The sequence below is a fragment of the Eleutherodactylus coqui genome, chromosome 6 (genome assembly GCF_035609145.1).
Source record: "Eleutherodactylus coqui strain aEleCoq1 chromosome 6, aEleCoq1.hap1, whole genome shotgun sequence".
NCBI classification, from domain to species: Eukaryota; Metazoa; Chordata; class Amphibia; order Anura; family Eleutherodactylidae; genus Eleutherodactylus; species Eleutherodactylus coqui.
In genome coordinates this window covers 76728987-76745518 of record NC_089842.1, presented here as the reverse complement: position 1 = coordinate 76745518, position 16532 = coordinate 76728987, and the positions used below count along the sequence as shown (strand labels likewise).

The 16532-nt window shown below is 46.2% G+C and overlaps 1 protein-coding gene across 1 annotated transcript; it reads left to right on the top strand.

The window, feature by feature from the left end:
* Positions 1-462: 462 nt before the first annotated feature.
* On the top strand, positions 463-5971 carry LOC136631352 (apolipoprotein A-I-like). Its single transcript, XM_066605618.1, has 4 exons — positions 463-472; positions 4044-4109; positions 4410-4563; positions 4867-5971. Exons 2-4 carry the CDS (start codon positions 4067-4069, stop codon positions 5450-5452), a joined length of 783 nt encoding a protein of 260 aa, XP_066461715.1. The 5' UTR covers positions 463-472; positions 4044-4066; the 3' UTR covers positions 5453-5971.
* Positions 5972-16532: the final 10561 nt, after the last annotated feature.

Here is a 16532-nt window from a genome sequence, read left to right as displayed (position 1 = left end):
TCTTCATGACTCCTATTCTTTCACTTCTTTGGTCACTGTCTGCTTGGAAGTGAATGAGACTTGTGGTTTAAGCATACGCACCATCGCTCCATTCACGGGGGTATTCAGCAGCGTAGTTATCGGGATCACTGGGTGGTCCCTGTGGTCAAAACTCCAACAGTCAGACACTAGCCCCTATGCTGTGTATTGGGGATAAGGGTCTTTGGTGGTAGAAGCCCTTTACCAGAATGCTATAATCCCAGTGTATAGAGATAACCAGGTGTTAATTATGTGTATAACCAGGGAGGGAATGGAACCGTTAATCCTCGTGTTTTCCTAGCACCTCATCTTGACCTTTAATCCTCACGTTCTATTTTTCTAATTGCAAATACATATTATCTATGTTGACAAATCAGCCTGGGTGTGTACATAGGAGTATAAAACCCCAGCAATGCACAGCATATATGCCATAAGCAACCGCTGCAAGGAGAAGGTAAGTTCTCACACAAGCCTACCTTGACATCACTGAGTGATGACTTGTCTATACAGATGGAGCAGAGATGAATTTAGGAGGTTTTAGACCAAACGATTATCATTCAAAGAAACGAAAGTGAAGAATAATCGTTTGGTCTAAACGTGAGCCAATGACTGAACAACAAAGAGAATCATTCGCTTTTCGTTAGTCGTTCATGTTATGAAGACATAACTATTGTTGGCCCCTTCGCTTATCATTTGGCTTAAACAGCGCTCATTCGGTCCTTCTCATTCTATTATACTGCAAATGTGAAAGACTGAATGACTCTTGTTTGAATGTACCAACAATGTATCTGCCTGTCTAAGCGGGCTGCGTGAGAGAACGAACTATCGGTGACGGCACTCGCTCATTCACATGAGAATCAGCTCATCTTAAAGGACCCTAAGCCATATAACTCTGCATCATTCATGCATCACTAGAACCCAGAAGTCACGCTCATACACACTGATTGTTACTGCGATTAGCACGGCGCTCCAAGTGCTGCGCTAATGGCGGTACAAGGCTGCTATTGATTGTAGTGGAGCTTCTCAGACTTGCGCTCGAACGCGGTGATTTTTGAGCGCTGTTCTATATTTCAGCATTTTCACATTTTTTTAATGTGCCCTATCACCAAACACAATGATGGGTAGGTGAAGAAGGGGGGGAAGGGCGTTAAAAAGTGCTGTCAAACGCTGTTCAAAGTGTTGAAAAATGCTGCTCGAAATTGCGGTAAAGTGCTGCAATTTTAAGCGGCATTTTCTGAATGCATGTGTGAGAGTGACCTTCGGGCATATTCACATGGGTGTATACTATTTTGGTAGGTGAATATAGCATTGTCTTTACTGAGAGTGTATTTAGTGTGTTTTTGGTGCATATGTGGTTTTATTGCGCTCGTGTTGTATCCGTGTACACTGCGTTATTCACATGTGCAATAAGTAAGAAGATGTCACTATTTTTTTTTTCACCTTCTGTCTCCTGGCAACATGTGTAAAGATGCAGTGAATATGCATGTAGTTGTATATTTTTTGTCTTTTTACATGATCCCATAAACTTTGGGCAGTTTTGGGCTTTGCCATGGAACTAAATATGACATGCAGTGAATATGTGAATGTGCCCTTAGGGAAACTGTATTATCTTTATGGGAAAACATTGGTCTGTTATGGGTTGTGCCAAACAACAAACCTAACTCTGCTATGTCTGTAAGCTGCATTCCATACATTTTCCAAGAATAGCATCAAGTGCTTTATTATAAGTGTTAGGTGACCATTAACGCTTTACAATCCAATTTTGGATTCAGGGTTTCCTAGGGGGCTTTCTCTTTCTGCCATTATACAATGGCGCCGTCTGCTGGCTAAAGCCAGTATCGCGGTATGTGACATGCTGAAGAGGCCCCCAACAACAGAACGGCCAGTAATATACAGTAAGAATACCCTGCCGGACGTCTTCCGACATTGGAGCTGCACGGCCTTTAATCAGAATGTCTTCAGACGTCAGGCAGTGGATTGGAAAGGGTTAAGGCATCCTGGTGTAGATATCTGAACACAAAGGGGTACATTTATAACTCGTTTTTGCCAGAATTGTGGCATAAGATTTCCCCCTTTTTTAGCACAAATGAGTTTACACCAATCTACTATCATTCAATTTTTCAAATGTGTCTAAGGCTTTATAAACAGATTTAAGAATTGTGACCCTTTATAAAGGTGCGACCTTCGTTGCCATCTGGCTCCAGTAGCTGGGTGGTATACAAAGTGACGGCACATCTGCGGACATATCAGCGGTGTGCAACATTACATACATTTATTGCATTTTAAACTGGAGAACGGAAGTAGTAGAAATCTGAAATCAAGTTCCACTGATAAATTCCCTCTATAGAAAAAAAAAAAAAAAAGGAAATCCTAACGATTGTTCATGATGGCCGATGGAAATCTACAGTCTGCCCAAAAATGTGTTGGAAAACTTTGGCCATGGTGGATTGAAAATAGAAGCGAATAGCATGGTCGGCTAAATTTGTCTTATCATTGGCCACTTTGTTATAAGCTTGTCCCTCGCCCTGTTTAGCCTCTGATGATGCAGGTGGGATCACTCACGTGAATTATCCCACAATTGATTGATTAGCCGTATTATGTGTATGGTCAGCTTTAAATTGAACTTATTGAATGGGGAGGGGATTACAAACACACATATATTAAGATTGCCTTAAAGGAGTTATTCAGGCAGCGCCTGTCGGGATACACCGGGGTCAGAGTGGAAGCACTGCTCCAAATCAAGTGTAGTGGCCAGCACGCATTACTGCAGGCGCACCTCTTATTGAAATCAATGGGAGTCCGGTATGCTATTGCAAGCGCCAGCCACTACACACGGGTCAGACCAGTGCTTCGGCTCTGACCCCAGTGTATCCTGGCAGGCGCTGCCTGGATAACCCCTTTAATGTATAAAATGCCTATTTAATGAATGTTAATGTTAATGTAATACTTCTCTATTGGCTCTAGCTATGATTTTGCTTTATGCTTTATGAAGTATATTGTCTGATTTAAAGGCGTTGTAGCAAGATGCACAAAACCTTTTGGGAATATAGATCTCAGGAAAGTCAACTAATCACTCCGAGTCCTGCTTTCAGCATATAAACAGAGGATGCCATCTACAATCCAGTACAAAAATTACTTAAAGGGAACCTGTCACCTGCGAAAGGCACCATAAATTAAGTTATAGAGATGTTCGGAAAGGTGATGGAGAGCCAAGGGATGTATTTTTTATGCTCTCTCCATCCTGTGTGATCACCAGGTGAAGTCTGCGTGTCGCACAAAAATCAGACTCTTATCAGATTTCACAGCGCACTCTCTCCCATAGAAGTCTATAGAAGATTGTATATATGGCAATCTGCAAAAAAGTTTGATTTGCATGCGGTGTGTAGACTTCACCTGGTAACCGCATGGGATTGGAAGAGCAGCTGAGCATAAAAAATACATCTCCCGGCTCTCCGCCACTCTTCCGAACAGCTCCATAACTTAGTTTATAGTGCTGTCTGCAGGTGACAGGTTCCCTTTAAGATGCTTGTGCATTCTGCAAATGTTCTACAAATATTAACCAATAGGTGACAAAGGCTCCATTCACATCTGCATTGGAGGTTCCATTGGATCGAAAAAAGTTGCTCTCAATGTTTTTTTGATCCAGTGCACTACACCAGAGGAAAACTATTCCAAATTGGGAGAATATATGAACCCAGTCAACAGTGGCGTAATGTGAAGTTACTGTGTCACAATGGAAAATCTGTTAATAAGGAAAATAGAACAATACATCTGCAGCACCACCTAATGGAAGACAGCATTACTGCAAGTCAATGTTAGACACTTTATACAAGTCTTGTAACAATGACTGGGAATTTAAAGCCAAGCCAAAATCCATACACAGCTGTTTCAAGGTATTTTCCCCTCATCAGGTTGCAGTAGGTTTCTGGCTTGGCCAGTGAGAGGTCTATAACGTGGCCTGGACAACAGAAAAGTCAAAACATGAATTGTGACTAATGTTGAATACAAATATCTGTTTGTCATAGGTTGGCGAGGAGACGTAGCAGCCATGAGAGGTTTTGTGGTAGCTCTCACACTCCTGTTCCTCACAGGTAAATAGCTGTAATTAAACCATTATTTTTCTGTATTTGAGTTCACTCCATGATATTTGACTTATTTTTATTAAGAGCTTGCACAGAATTAAAAAATAATCTTCCAAAAACAGTGCCACACCTGTCTATAGGTTGTGAATGGCATTACAGGTCAGCTGCATTCACTTCAGTGGGGCTGAGCTTCAATACCAGATCAACTTGTGGACGGATGTGGTGCTTTTTCTGTAAGAAATAGCCATGTTTTTCTAACCCTGTACTGCCCCTTTAATTATAACACACAACTGTTTCTCTTTCCATCAGGAACACAAGCTCGTGTCGTAAAGCAGCAGGATGATCCCCAAGCCCAGGTCCAACATGCCCGGGAATTGATTGAAAGCTACTTAAATAAAGTACGAGATCTCGGTAGAGAAGCTGTGTCACAGGTGGAGTCTTCAGATCTTGGAAAGCAGCTTAAGTAAGTGGTTCAATGGATAGGGATATTTCTGTTGAATGGGATGATACCACTTGAAGGCTCTAATGTTTTAGATGGGTGCCATCTCTGGACATAAGGCATAATGGGCGGTGTAACCTATGAAATAAAAGCTGACTTTATGTATATTTTACACTTTGTTGCACTGATACTTTTAACGTGAGATTGGCTGACACTCGCTTCTGGGATTACCACATTATTATTGAATGTCTTTGCTTTACCACCATTAACAGTTCTATGATTTTAATAATTATTTTTCCTTTTCATTTTATGTCTTTGTTCCTTCAGTTTGAAGATCACCGAGAAGTTTGATACCATCAGCACTAATGCATTGGCCTTGAAGAAACAACTGAATCCATATATGGAAAAAGTCAGAGAGCAGGTTGTTGCAGAACTAGAGAAAGACATCCCTCTTATCAAAGAAAAGATCCGTCCCATGCTAGAGAATTTCCAGAAAAAATGGGCTGAAGATGTGAAGGCTTTCAGGGAGAAGGTAACACCTTTGGGAGAAGAGCTGAAGAAACAAACCAAAGACGGCCTAGAAATCTTCTATAAGAAATTGCAACCATCAGCTGAAGCTCTTAGAGAGAAGCTGATTTCTGAAGTTGACTCCCTTCGAGCCAATTTGGCTCCATACACTGAGGAGCTACGGGAGAAGGTTATCCAGAAACTGGAAGAAGTCAAAGCCAATACTGGTCCCAAGGCAGAGGAATACAGAGCTCAGTTCTCACAGCAGATGGAAGCTCTGAAGGAGAGGATTGGGCCTCTGGCTGAGAGTCTCAAAGAAGGTCTGTTACCTCATGCAGAAGATGCCAAAGTCAAATTCTCTAAGTTGTGGGAAGCAGTGAGGACCAGACTTGGCCAAATCTATTAAAGTGTTCCTATGTAATGACTTTGTGATGACATGGTGATCCAGTTTTAATTCCTTGACTGATCCACAATTTCCATAGTCTTCAATGAAGGAGGATAAATTAATAAAGTGCTTTATAGGGCTGGTCCAGGGAGGTGAAACCTGTGGTGTCTGAACCTCCACTTCTGGCCTGTTGTGACAACTGGTCATATGACATGGAATCCCTCTGTGTCTGTTATGTATTTTGAGGGGCTGATTGTAATAACTAAGCCAGTCCCCTTTTCGGCCTCTGCATCAGCCGTGATGGGTACAGAGAGAATCCAGTGTTGGAACTGCATCGGAAGAGGAGGTTCCAACACTGCAGGTCCTGGTAAGAATTTTGCCTCCTTGGACAATCCCCTTTAAAGTCTTAGTTATTGATATAACAGACAAAAAGGTGAACCGATTATCTTCTCCCGAAGTCCATGTCCCTGTCATCTTTCACATTGGTCTGAAAATAAAATTCATTGGTAGAAGATGATTTTTGTTTGTGTTTTGATGTTTTGTGATCTGCTATGATAAAAGTGCAACTAAAAAAAGTTTGTAACTTTAACTATTTTCAATTGTATGTATGGGGTCATCCCCATCCCTCTGTTTTAATAAATGCAAAAAAATAAAAAATGTAATTGCCCTTTATAAGTGTGATGATCACCAGACTATATTGTCAGCGAGCTTGGAAAGGACCAATGTAGTTGGCTACCTGCACTCATTGGTGCTTGGTTCATCTTACATGAAACAAAAAAAAACAAAATTGGCACTTCCAACAAATAAATTAAATGTGAAGGTGTATGTAAACCATGACGGCAACACATACAGTAACAGAAACACATGCTTCATACACATCTAATATCTGACCACATATGGTGAAAGATAGCATGTATCTCATGGCCTTACTAATGCAAACCTACCTAATCATCTGGGATATAATTTATATAGTAGAGGGTAGCAAGTTCCCACAAGCTGGCTAGTGGCTAAAGGCTCATGGACCCTGGTACAAAACTTCAGGCCACCCCCCCACACACCCGGACAATTCAGATAGAGTGGTTCAGCTCTACGTATGGCAGCACAGTACCAGGCTCATCTTCCTGTCCAGCCGCTACTCGGACGCCTCTGTCCTGTGCCGGTCACTGCACTGGCTGCCCGTTAAATACAGAATTCAATTCAAACTCGCTACCTTCATCCACAAAGCCCTCCACAGTACAGCGCCACCCTATATCGCCTCCCTCATCTCAATCCATCAACCAGCCCAGGCTCTCCGCTCTGCTAATGAAACCAGACTGAGCGCCCCTTTAATTCGAACTTCTCATTCCCGCCTCCAAGACTTCTCCAGAGCAGCACCGGTCCTCTGGAACGCACTACCAAAGGCTACCCGAGCAATCCAGGACTCGCAGAACTTCAGGAGTGCTCTAAAAACGCACCTCTTCAGGGAGGCATACCGCATTCCCTAAACAAACCTCTCTGTACTCCGCCGGATAACATGCTCCCTGACCTACTGACTGCAATCCCTGCTAGCCATCATAAACCGCTCCTGCAGTCACACCGTTTCTGCCGTCACACGGCTAAATGTCTGACCATTGTCTATGTGTATAGCATCGCTCACTCCCCACCTCGCCATACTGTGCACATCTCCAGCCCCTTTACCCTCTGTATCACCCCATTACTTGTAGTATGTAAGCTCGTTGGAGCAGGACCCTCACCCCTATTGTTTCCAACAACTGATTACTATATGTAACCGTGGTTCTGTAATGTTTGTATTTTGTCTTTCTGTATTCCCCCCTGTCTATGTAAGCGCTGCGGAATATGTTGGCACTATACAAATAAAGATTATTATTATTATTATTATTACCTCTAAATAATGCTGTCCCCATATAATGGTTGGATATTAGTACTACACATCGTAGCTACCTGCAGTGCTCACAGATAATATTTTCTACAATTGGAGTTGTCCATAGAGATGAGCGAGCACCAAACTGCTCGGGTGCTCGTTACTCGGGACGAAATTATCACGATGCTCGAGGGTTCGTTTTGAGTAACGAACCCCATTGAAGTCAATGGGCGACTCGAGCATTTTTGTATATCGCCGATGCTCGCTAAGGTTTCCATTTGTGAAAATCGGGGCAATTCAAGAAAGTGATGGGAACGACACAGCAACGGATAGGGCAGGCGAGGGGCTACATGTTGGACTGCATCTCAAGTTCCCAGGTCCCACTATTAAGCCGCAAGAGTGGGCCCCCCCCCCCAACAACTTTTACTTCTGAAAAGCCCTCATTAGCAATGCATACCTTAGCTAAGCAGCACACTACCTCCAACAAAGCACAATCACTGCCTGCATGACACTCCGCTGCCACTTCTCCTGGGTTACATGCTGCCCAACCCCCCCCCCCGCGACCCAGTGTCCACAGCACACACCAAAGTGTCCCTGCGCAGCCTTCAGCTGCACTCATGCTACGCCACCCTCATGTCTATTTATAAGTGCGTCTGCCATGAGGAGGAACCGCAGGCACACACTGCAGAGGGGTTGGCACGGCTAGGCAGCGACCCTCTTTAAAAGGGGCGGGGCGATAGCCCACAATGCTGTACAGAAGCAATGAGAAATCCAATCCTGTGCCACCTACATCAGGAGCTGCACACGTGGGCACAGCAATGGGGAACCTATGTGCCACACACTATTCATTCTGTCAAGGTGTCTGCATGCCCTAGTCAGACCGCGTTTTTTTATAAATAGTCACAGGCAGGTACAACTCCGCAATGGGAATTCTGTGTGCACCCACAGCATGGGTGGCTCCCTGGAACCCACCGGCTGTACATTAATGTATCCCATTGCAGTGCCCATCACAGCTGAGGTAACGTCCGATTAAATGCAGGTGGGCTTCGGCCCACACTGCATGCCCCAACCTGACCGGGCTTTTTAATTCATAGACACAGGCAGGTACAACTCCCTATTGTGAAGTCCCTGTGGACCGACAGCATGGGTGGGTGCCAGGACGCCACCGGCGGCACATAAATATATCCCATAGCATTGCCCATCACAGCTGAGGTAATGTCATGTTAAATGCAGGTGGGCTTCGGCCCACACTGCATGCCCCAGTCAGACTGGGTTTCTTTAGAAGCTTACACATGTAGTTACAACTCCGTGGGGACCGACAGCATGGGTGGCTCCCTGGAACCCACCGGCGGTACATAAATATATCCCATTGCAGTGCCCAGCACAGCTGATGTAACGTCAGCTGTAATGCAGGTGGGCAAAAAATTAATTGGATTACACTGTAGGTGAGGGCCCGAAAAAATTGGTGAATTGGTTAATGTGGCTTAATTGGTAACTAGGCCTGGAGGCAGCCCAGTTAAAATAAAAATTGGTTCAGGTGCAAGTTTCAACCCTTTAATGAGCATTGAAACGTATAAAAATTGTTTAGAAAAATTATATGACTGAGCCTTGTGGGCCTAAGAAAAATTGCCCGTTTGGCGTGATTACGTCAGGTTTCAGGAGGAGCAGGAGGAGGAGGAATATTATACACAGATTGATGAAGCTAAAAGGTCCACGTTTTTGATGGTGATCGAGAACAATGCTTCCATCCGCGGGTGCAGCCTACGTATTGTTTATGTATCGCTGCTGTCCGCTGGTGGAGAAGAGAAGTCTGGGGAAATCCAGGCTTTGTTCATCTTGATGAGTGTAAGCCTGTCGGCACTGTCGGTTGACAGGCGGGTACGCTTATCCGTGATGATTCCCCCAGCTGCACTAAACACCCTCTCTGACAAGACGCTAGCCGCAGGACAAGCAAGCACCTCCAGGGCATACAGCGCGAGTTCAGGCCACGTGTCCAGCTTCGACACCCAGTAGTTGTAGGGGGCAGAGGCGTCACCGAGGACGGTCGTGTGATCGGCTACGTACTCCCTCACCATCCTTTTACAGTGCTCCCGCCAACTCAGCCTTGACTGGGGAGCGGTGACACAGTGTTGCTGGGGCGCCATAAAGCTGGCAAAGGCCTTGGAGAATGTTCCCCTGCCTGCGCTGTACATGCTGCCTGATCTCTGCGCCTCCCCTGCTACCTGGCCCTCGGAACTGCGTCTTCTGCCACTAGCGCTGTCGGATGGGAAGTTTACCATCAGTTTGTCCACCAGCGCCCTGTGGTATAGCATAATTCTTGAACCCCTTTCCTCTTCGGGAATGAGAGTGGAAAGGTTCTCCTTATACCGTGGGTCGAGCAGTGTGTACACCCAGTAATCCGTAGTGGCCAGAATGCGTGTAACGCGAGGGTCACGAGAAAGGCATCCTAACATGAAGTCAGCCGTGTGTGCCAGGGTACCTGTACGCAACACATGGCTGTCCTCACTAGGAAGATCACTTTCAGGATCCTTCTCCTCCTCCGGCCATAAACGCTGAAAGGATGACAGGCAAGCAGCATGGGTACCCTCAGCAGTGGGCCAAGCTGTCTCTTCCCCCTCCTCCTCATGCTCCTCCCCCTCCTCCTCCTCCTCAACGCGCTGAGATATAGACAGAAGGGTGCTCTGACTATCCAGCGACATACTGTCTTCCCACGCCTCCGTTTCCGAGTGCAAAGCGTCTGCCTTTATGCTTTGCAGGGAACTTCTCAAGAGGCATAGCAGAGGAATGGTGACGCTAATGATTGCAGCATCCCCGCTCACCATCTGGGTAGACTCCTCAAAGTTTCCAAGGACCTGGTAGATGTCTGCCAACCAGGCCCACTCTTCTGTAAAGAATTGAGGAGGCTGACTCCCACTACGCCGCCCATGTTGGAGTTGGTATTCCACTATAGCTCTACGCTGCTCATAGAGCCTGGCCAACATGTGGAGCGTAGAGTTCCACCGTGTGGGCACGTCGCACAGCAGTCGGTGCACTGGCAGATTAAACCGATGTTGCAGGGTCCGCAGGGTGGCAGCGTCCGTCTTGGAGTTGCAGAAATGTGTGCTGACCCGGCGCACCTTTCCGAGCAGGTATGACAAGTGTGGGTAGTTTTTCAGAAAGCGCTGAACCACCAAATTAAAGACATGGGCCAAGCATGGCTCGTGCGTGAGGCTGCCGAGCTGCCGAGCCGCCACCAGGTTACGGCCGTTGTCACACACGACCATGCCCGGTTGGAGGCTCAGCGGCGCAAGCCAGCGGTCGGTCTGCTCTGTCAGACCCTGCAGCAGTTCGTGGGCCATGTGCCTCTTCTCTCCTAAGCTGAGTAGTTTCAGCATGGCCTGCTGACGCTTGCCCACCGCTGTGCTGTCCGCGCCGTGCGACACCGACTGCTGGCGACGTGCTGCTGCTGCTGACACATCTTGATTGCGAGACAGAGGTTGCGTTGGAGGAGGAGGAGGAGGAGGAGGGTGGTTTAGTGGAGGAAGCATACACCGCCGCAGATACCAGCACCGAGCTGGGGCCTGCAATTCTGGGTGTGGGTAGGACGTGAGCGGTCCCAGGCTCTGACTCTGTCCCAGCCTCCACTAAATTCACCCAATGTGCCGTCAGGGAGATATAGTGGCCCTGCCCGCCTGTGCTTGTCCACGTGTCCGTTGTTAAGTGGACCTTGGCAGTAACCGCGTTGGTGAGGGCGCGTACAATGTTGCGGGAGACGTGGTTGTGCAGGGCTGGGACGGCGCATCGGGAAAAGTAGTGGCAACTGGGAACCAAGTAGCGCGGGGCCGCCGCCGCCATCATGCTTTTGAAAGCCTCCGTTTCCACAAGCCTATACGGCAGCATTTCCAGGCTGATCAATTTGGCAATGTGCACGTTTAACGCTTGAGCGTGCGGGCGCGTGGCGGCGTACTTGCGCTTGCGCTCAAACAGTGGCGCTAGCGACGTCTGAATGCTGCGCTGAGAGACATTGCTGGATGGGGCCGAGGACAGCGGAGGTGAGGGTGTGGGTGCAGGCCAGGAGACGGTAGTGCCTGTGTCCTGAGAGGGGGGTTGGATCTCAGTGGCAGGTTGGGGCACAGGGGGAGAGGCAGTGGTGCAAACCGGAGGCGGTGAACGGCCTTCGTCCCACCTTGTGGGGTGCTTGGCCATCATATGCCTGCGCATGCTGGTGGTGGTGGCTCCCCAGCTGATCTTGGCGCGACAAAGATTGCACACCACTGTTCGTCGGTCATCAGGCGTCTCTGTGAAAAACTGCCACACCGTAGAGCACCTTGACCTCTGCAGGGTGGCATGGCGCGAGGGGGCGCTTTGGGAAACAGTTGGTGGATTATTCGGTCTGGCCCTGCCTCTACCCCTGGCCACTGCACTGGCTCGGTCTGTGCCCACACCCTGACTTGGGCCTCCGCGTCCTCGCCCGCGTCCACGTCCTATAGGCCTACCCCTACCCCTCAGCATGGTGTATTACCAGTGGTGCAGAAACAGAACGCTGTAATTAAATGTGCCGCTTATTGGCCTGTGGTTGGAGGCTCACTTCGCTTACCGAACGCACAGCAGAGCCAGGAATTAATTTTGCGCAAGCCTGCTGTAACACATAGCTGGCTGCGTATGAATTAGGAGGACAACTACACCCAGCACAGACCCAGTACACTGAGGACAGTCACAGGCAGCCCAAATAGATTTTTTTCCCCAAATGTTTTTGGAAAGGCCCACTGCCTATATTCAATAAATATATGTCTTCTGTCCCTGCCTCACCACCACTACTGGCCCTGGAGTATGTATAATTACTGCAGGGCGCAATGCTCTGCACGGCCGATATACAAAAAAAAAAAAAAGTGCAACACTGCAAAAAGCAGCCTCCACACTACTGCACACAGTTAGGTGTGGCCCTAAGAAGGACCGTTGGGGTTCTTGAAGCCTAAAATACTCTTAACACTCTCCCTATAGCAGCTCCGGCACCAACAGCACTTTCCCTCCTCTATGTCAGAATGCATCTGTGGTGAGCCGCGGGAGGGGTCGATTTATATACTCGGGTGACACCTGATCTCGCCAGCCACTCACTGCAGGGGGGTGGTATAGGGCTAGAACGTCGCAGGGGGAAGTTGTAATGCCTTCCCTGTCTTTCTATTGGCCAGAAAAGCGCGCTAACGTCTCAGAGATGAAAGTGAAAGTAACTCGAACATCTCGTGGTACTCGCCTCTAGTAACGAGCATCTCGAACACGCTAATACTCGAACGAGTATCAAGCTCGGACGAGTACGTTCGCTCATCTCTAGTTGTCCACGTTACCTTTTCTTCTTCCTCTTTGTGCAGACTGCCATGAGGGCTTCCTCCAACCATGACTTGTCTCCGGACACCCCATCCTGCCGCTAACTCTAACGGTCCTCTCAGTGCCCCCCATAGTAGTAGTGCCCCATACAGTAATAATGCTTCCTTTGTGCCCCATACAGTAATGGTGCCCTCTTGCTTCTCCACGAGCTTACAATCTACACATTGTATCTCCATGAGCGAACCACCAGCACCTCGCTCTCTCCACATACTCCCAATCTACCCACTGCCATATCCCACTTAGTTCCGAGTCTGTCGCACACTGAATACACTTAAACACCTAATCATGCATTAATCTAACAGGTTGCACATCATGTACAATGTGGCCGACTCCTCCCCTTGTCTCCAGGCTCTATGGAGCTCATACAATATTTTGAGATCCAGGAGACAGGGGAAATGTTGGGCGTTCTATACATGCTGTATAAGCTGTCAGATGGTGGCATGAGTAGGCATTTAAGTGTATTCAGAGTGCAATGGAGTTTTGGGGCCTGCTATTGTGGCGAGGGGGACCTGAGTTAGGAGCTCAGTCAGTTACAGTATAGCTTATACTGTTATAATATTATACTTGTACTGTTATATACAGATTTATTAACTGCCTTGTTAAAGGTTTGCACTGTAAATATTGATATTTGCAGATGATACAAAACTAAGTAAAGTAATTAACACAAGAGAGAACACAAGGCGGGTTGCAAATGGATCTAGATAGGTTGCGGGCAGAAAAGTGGCAAATGAGGTTTAACACTGATAAATGTAAGGTTCTGCACATGGGCAGAGGAAATACATGTCACCATTATACACTAAATGGGAAACACTGACATGGAAAAGGACTTGGGGATTTTAGTGAATGGAAGCTGAGCTGCAATAAGAGATACAACCCATGGACAAGGGTGCTGCTGTGTTTGGAAGAAAGCGGACATATTTTTCTAATCCTGGACAACCCCTCTAAGGGAGTTGTGAGGAAAATGACTAAGTAAATGTAAAATCCACCATAGCACAATACGGAGGAAGGAGGATGGGGATATGTGGCAGGGTAAGGATTTTGTGCCAGGACTGTTCTATAGTGCCAGTCTGGTCCTAATTAAACCACTTCATACATCAGGCATATACAAAAATGTAATTAGCTAAATCACCTTAATATATCAGGCATATATTACGATTATAGTTAAAGAGAACCAGTCCTCAGGATAGGCCATCAATAGTTGATAAGCTGTGTTCCGATGCTCAGGAACTCGCTGTCTGCGCTACAAAACAGTGGGGTATGGAACTGAAGCTGCTGCTCCGATGCCTATGTACTGCCCGCCACTTGTAACTGCAGGCGCAGATTTAATTGATTTAACCCTTCTCAATCCACTGTCTGACGTCTAAAGACATTCTGATTGAAGGCTGTACAGCTCTGATGTCGGAAGACGTCCGGCAGGGTATTCTTACTGTATATTACTGGCCGCTCTGTTGTCAGGGGCCTCTCCAGCATTTCCCATACTGCAGTACTGGCTCTAGCCAACGAATGGTGCCATTGTATAATGGCGGGAAGAGAAAACCCACTAGGAAACCCTAAATCCAAAATTGGATTGCATAGGGTTAATGAGAATTCGGTGGAAGCTGCGCCTACAATAGCTTCCCGGGTTGTTGCATGGTCAGCATGATGTGCTTCCTGTGCTTTCCATAGTGTGCCAGTAATCATCGGTTGACGGGGATCCAAGGACACATCATCAATACAAAAGATAAAAAATTCCCAGAGAACCCCTTTAAGTTAAAGTTGCTGGCCATAGAAGTCTAATAAGAAGGGAATGGAAGGGGAGGTGGAGAGAAGCTTCACAGAGAATCACAGAGGCAGAGGGAACTAATATGTATAAAAGCCCAAATCACAGAAGATCCCTTATAACTTATAATATTTTATTTTAATATCTTAAAAAACATACACACGTTGGGCTCAATCATCAACTGATGAAAGGACAAGGACAAGACAACAGATAAAACACACGTGCTCTTAGAGATCAGAGTGTGACCGTACACGAGAAGTTTCAGAGTTCATGCAAATGGGATATGGTTGCTTGAATCTCAAATTGCAAATGACTTCCCGAGGGGTCGGTATTTTAATTGTTTTACATATATAGCTGGGGTGACTAAGGTGTGGTTGTTTTGAGATCAGGTCTCACCACCAAATACAGCTGGGGTGACTAAGGTGTGGTTGTTTTGAGATCACGTCTCACCACCCTATTTCATCCCGGTCTATTTGTTGATTTTATTGAGCACTTTTATTTATATTTAGGTTGGTTCAGCTTGATGGAATAGTCAATTAATCAACGACTAGGTCAATTCAGGATTCAAGGTATAGGGTTCGATGCATTTCTGTCGGACCTTCGACTTTTCAAGAACCGTATGGTCAGTGATCTAAGATAAGTTAATATGTCTGTCTATAAATCAATTCAGCAGACATATGTTAAATGATATCAATGAGAATTTGTCTAAGAAGTTGATGTTAATGTGAACCGAAGCATTTACTAGTATCCCCTGATCTTCTATGGATAGAAGACTGAAAATCTCAGGGTTGTTGTTCAATACTAGATAATAATTGTATCTCCCTCTCTTGATAAGTATCAGTCAAATTGTTTGACCCGTCTTCCTGATAATCAGAGATTGGTCAAGCGATTTGTTGAAATCTCTGCTTTAAGGCAAAGTTAGCTTAATTGCCCTAATTGCCTTGATACTAAAGCCTAAAGCTTACAGTGTTCAGCATAAGATAGAGGATAATACCCCTTAGTGTAGGTCTCAATTTATTTGCCTAGATGCCCAGAATTAAAGTATAGATGCTGAATAGAGAGCGTTTTCCTATTAGGCTAAGAGTTGGAGAGAGAGAGTTGTGTAGCCTCCTGCCCTGATGGTGGGTAGGTGGCCATCTGACTGCATCCAAGGCTGTCTCGCATTATATAGCCTATGACCTTTAGCAAATCCCCGCCCAGGTCATATGACAACCACCAATCGCAGGTTTATGTATAATTAGCCATGTGCGTTGGTGGTACAACCCCCTTGTTTATTGGCTCTCAAAACTAAATTCTTACTCCTTAGTAGCCCCTTATTAAGGTTCCAAATAAGTATCTACTTTATATGGTCACCTATTGTGGGCACACTTTTACATTAATTGCTGTCCGATCGCGTATTTAATCCTCCGGTATGTACTGAATGAATACTTACATCATCAGGGTGCGTCCAACACCCCGATAGTGTTTTACTAACGTATCGACGTCTGATGACGTCAGACATACGGCGTCAGATGGTCTCATGTGTCATGTGACTGAGTCACATGACCACGCTCTGTGCGCGGCATAGAGGGAGATGCCGGTACGTGATGACGTCGGACGTACGATGTCAAACTGGCCTCCCCCGTTGTATCAGAGTCATGTGACCGCAATGAACGCGCGTCACAGAGGGAGGGGATAGGAGATCGTATGGAATCCCGGGAGCGATGTCGTCGCGGGGGGGAGGTGCCAGCTTGTTAACAATGGTACTACATATCATAGAAGAGGAGTCTACTCGTCAAGGGTAGATAATATCGCTTGATTTGGACCGCGGTTATAAAGTATTTTACAAAGGGCAGCAATTAAGTTGCAGTTCACGGGGCATCCTGTATATCTATTTCAATATCAATATATAGTGATGCTAGAAGGGACTTATCGTAATCAGTTGCAAAGATCCCATCGATATGGAAATGATACTAATAAAAATGATGATGAGATAAGTCATGTGGTCTCCTGCTATGTTAATTGTGTTTGCAGAGCAATCAAAGGGATGATTTTGATGTAAATAATAACCATACGGTAGTAGAGTCACATATATGGTCGATATTTCTAAAGGGGACTATACTATCGTTAAGATACGAGAT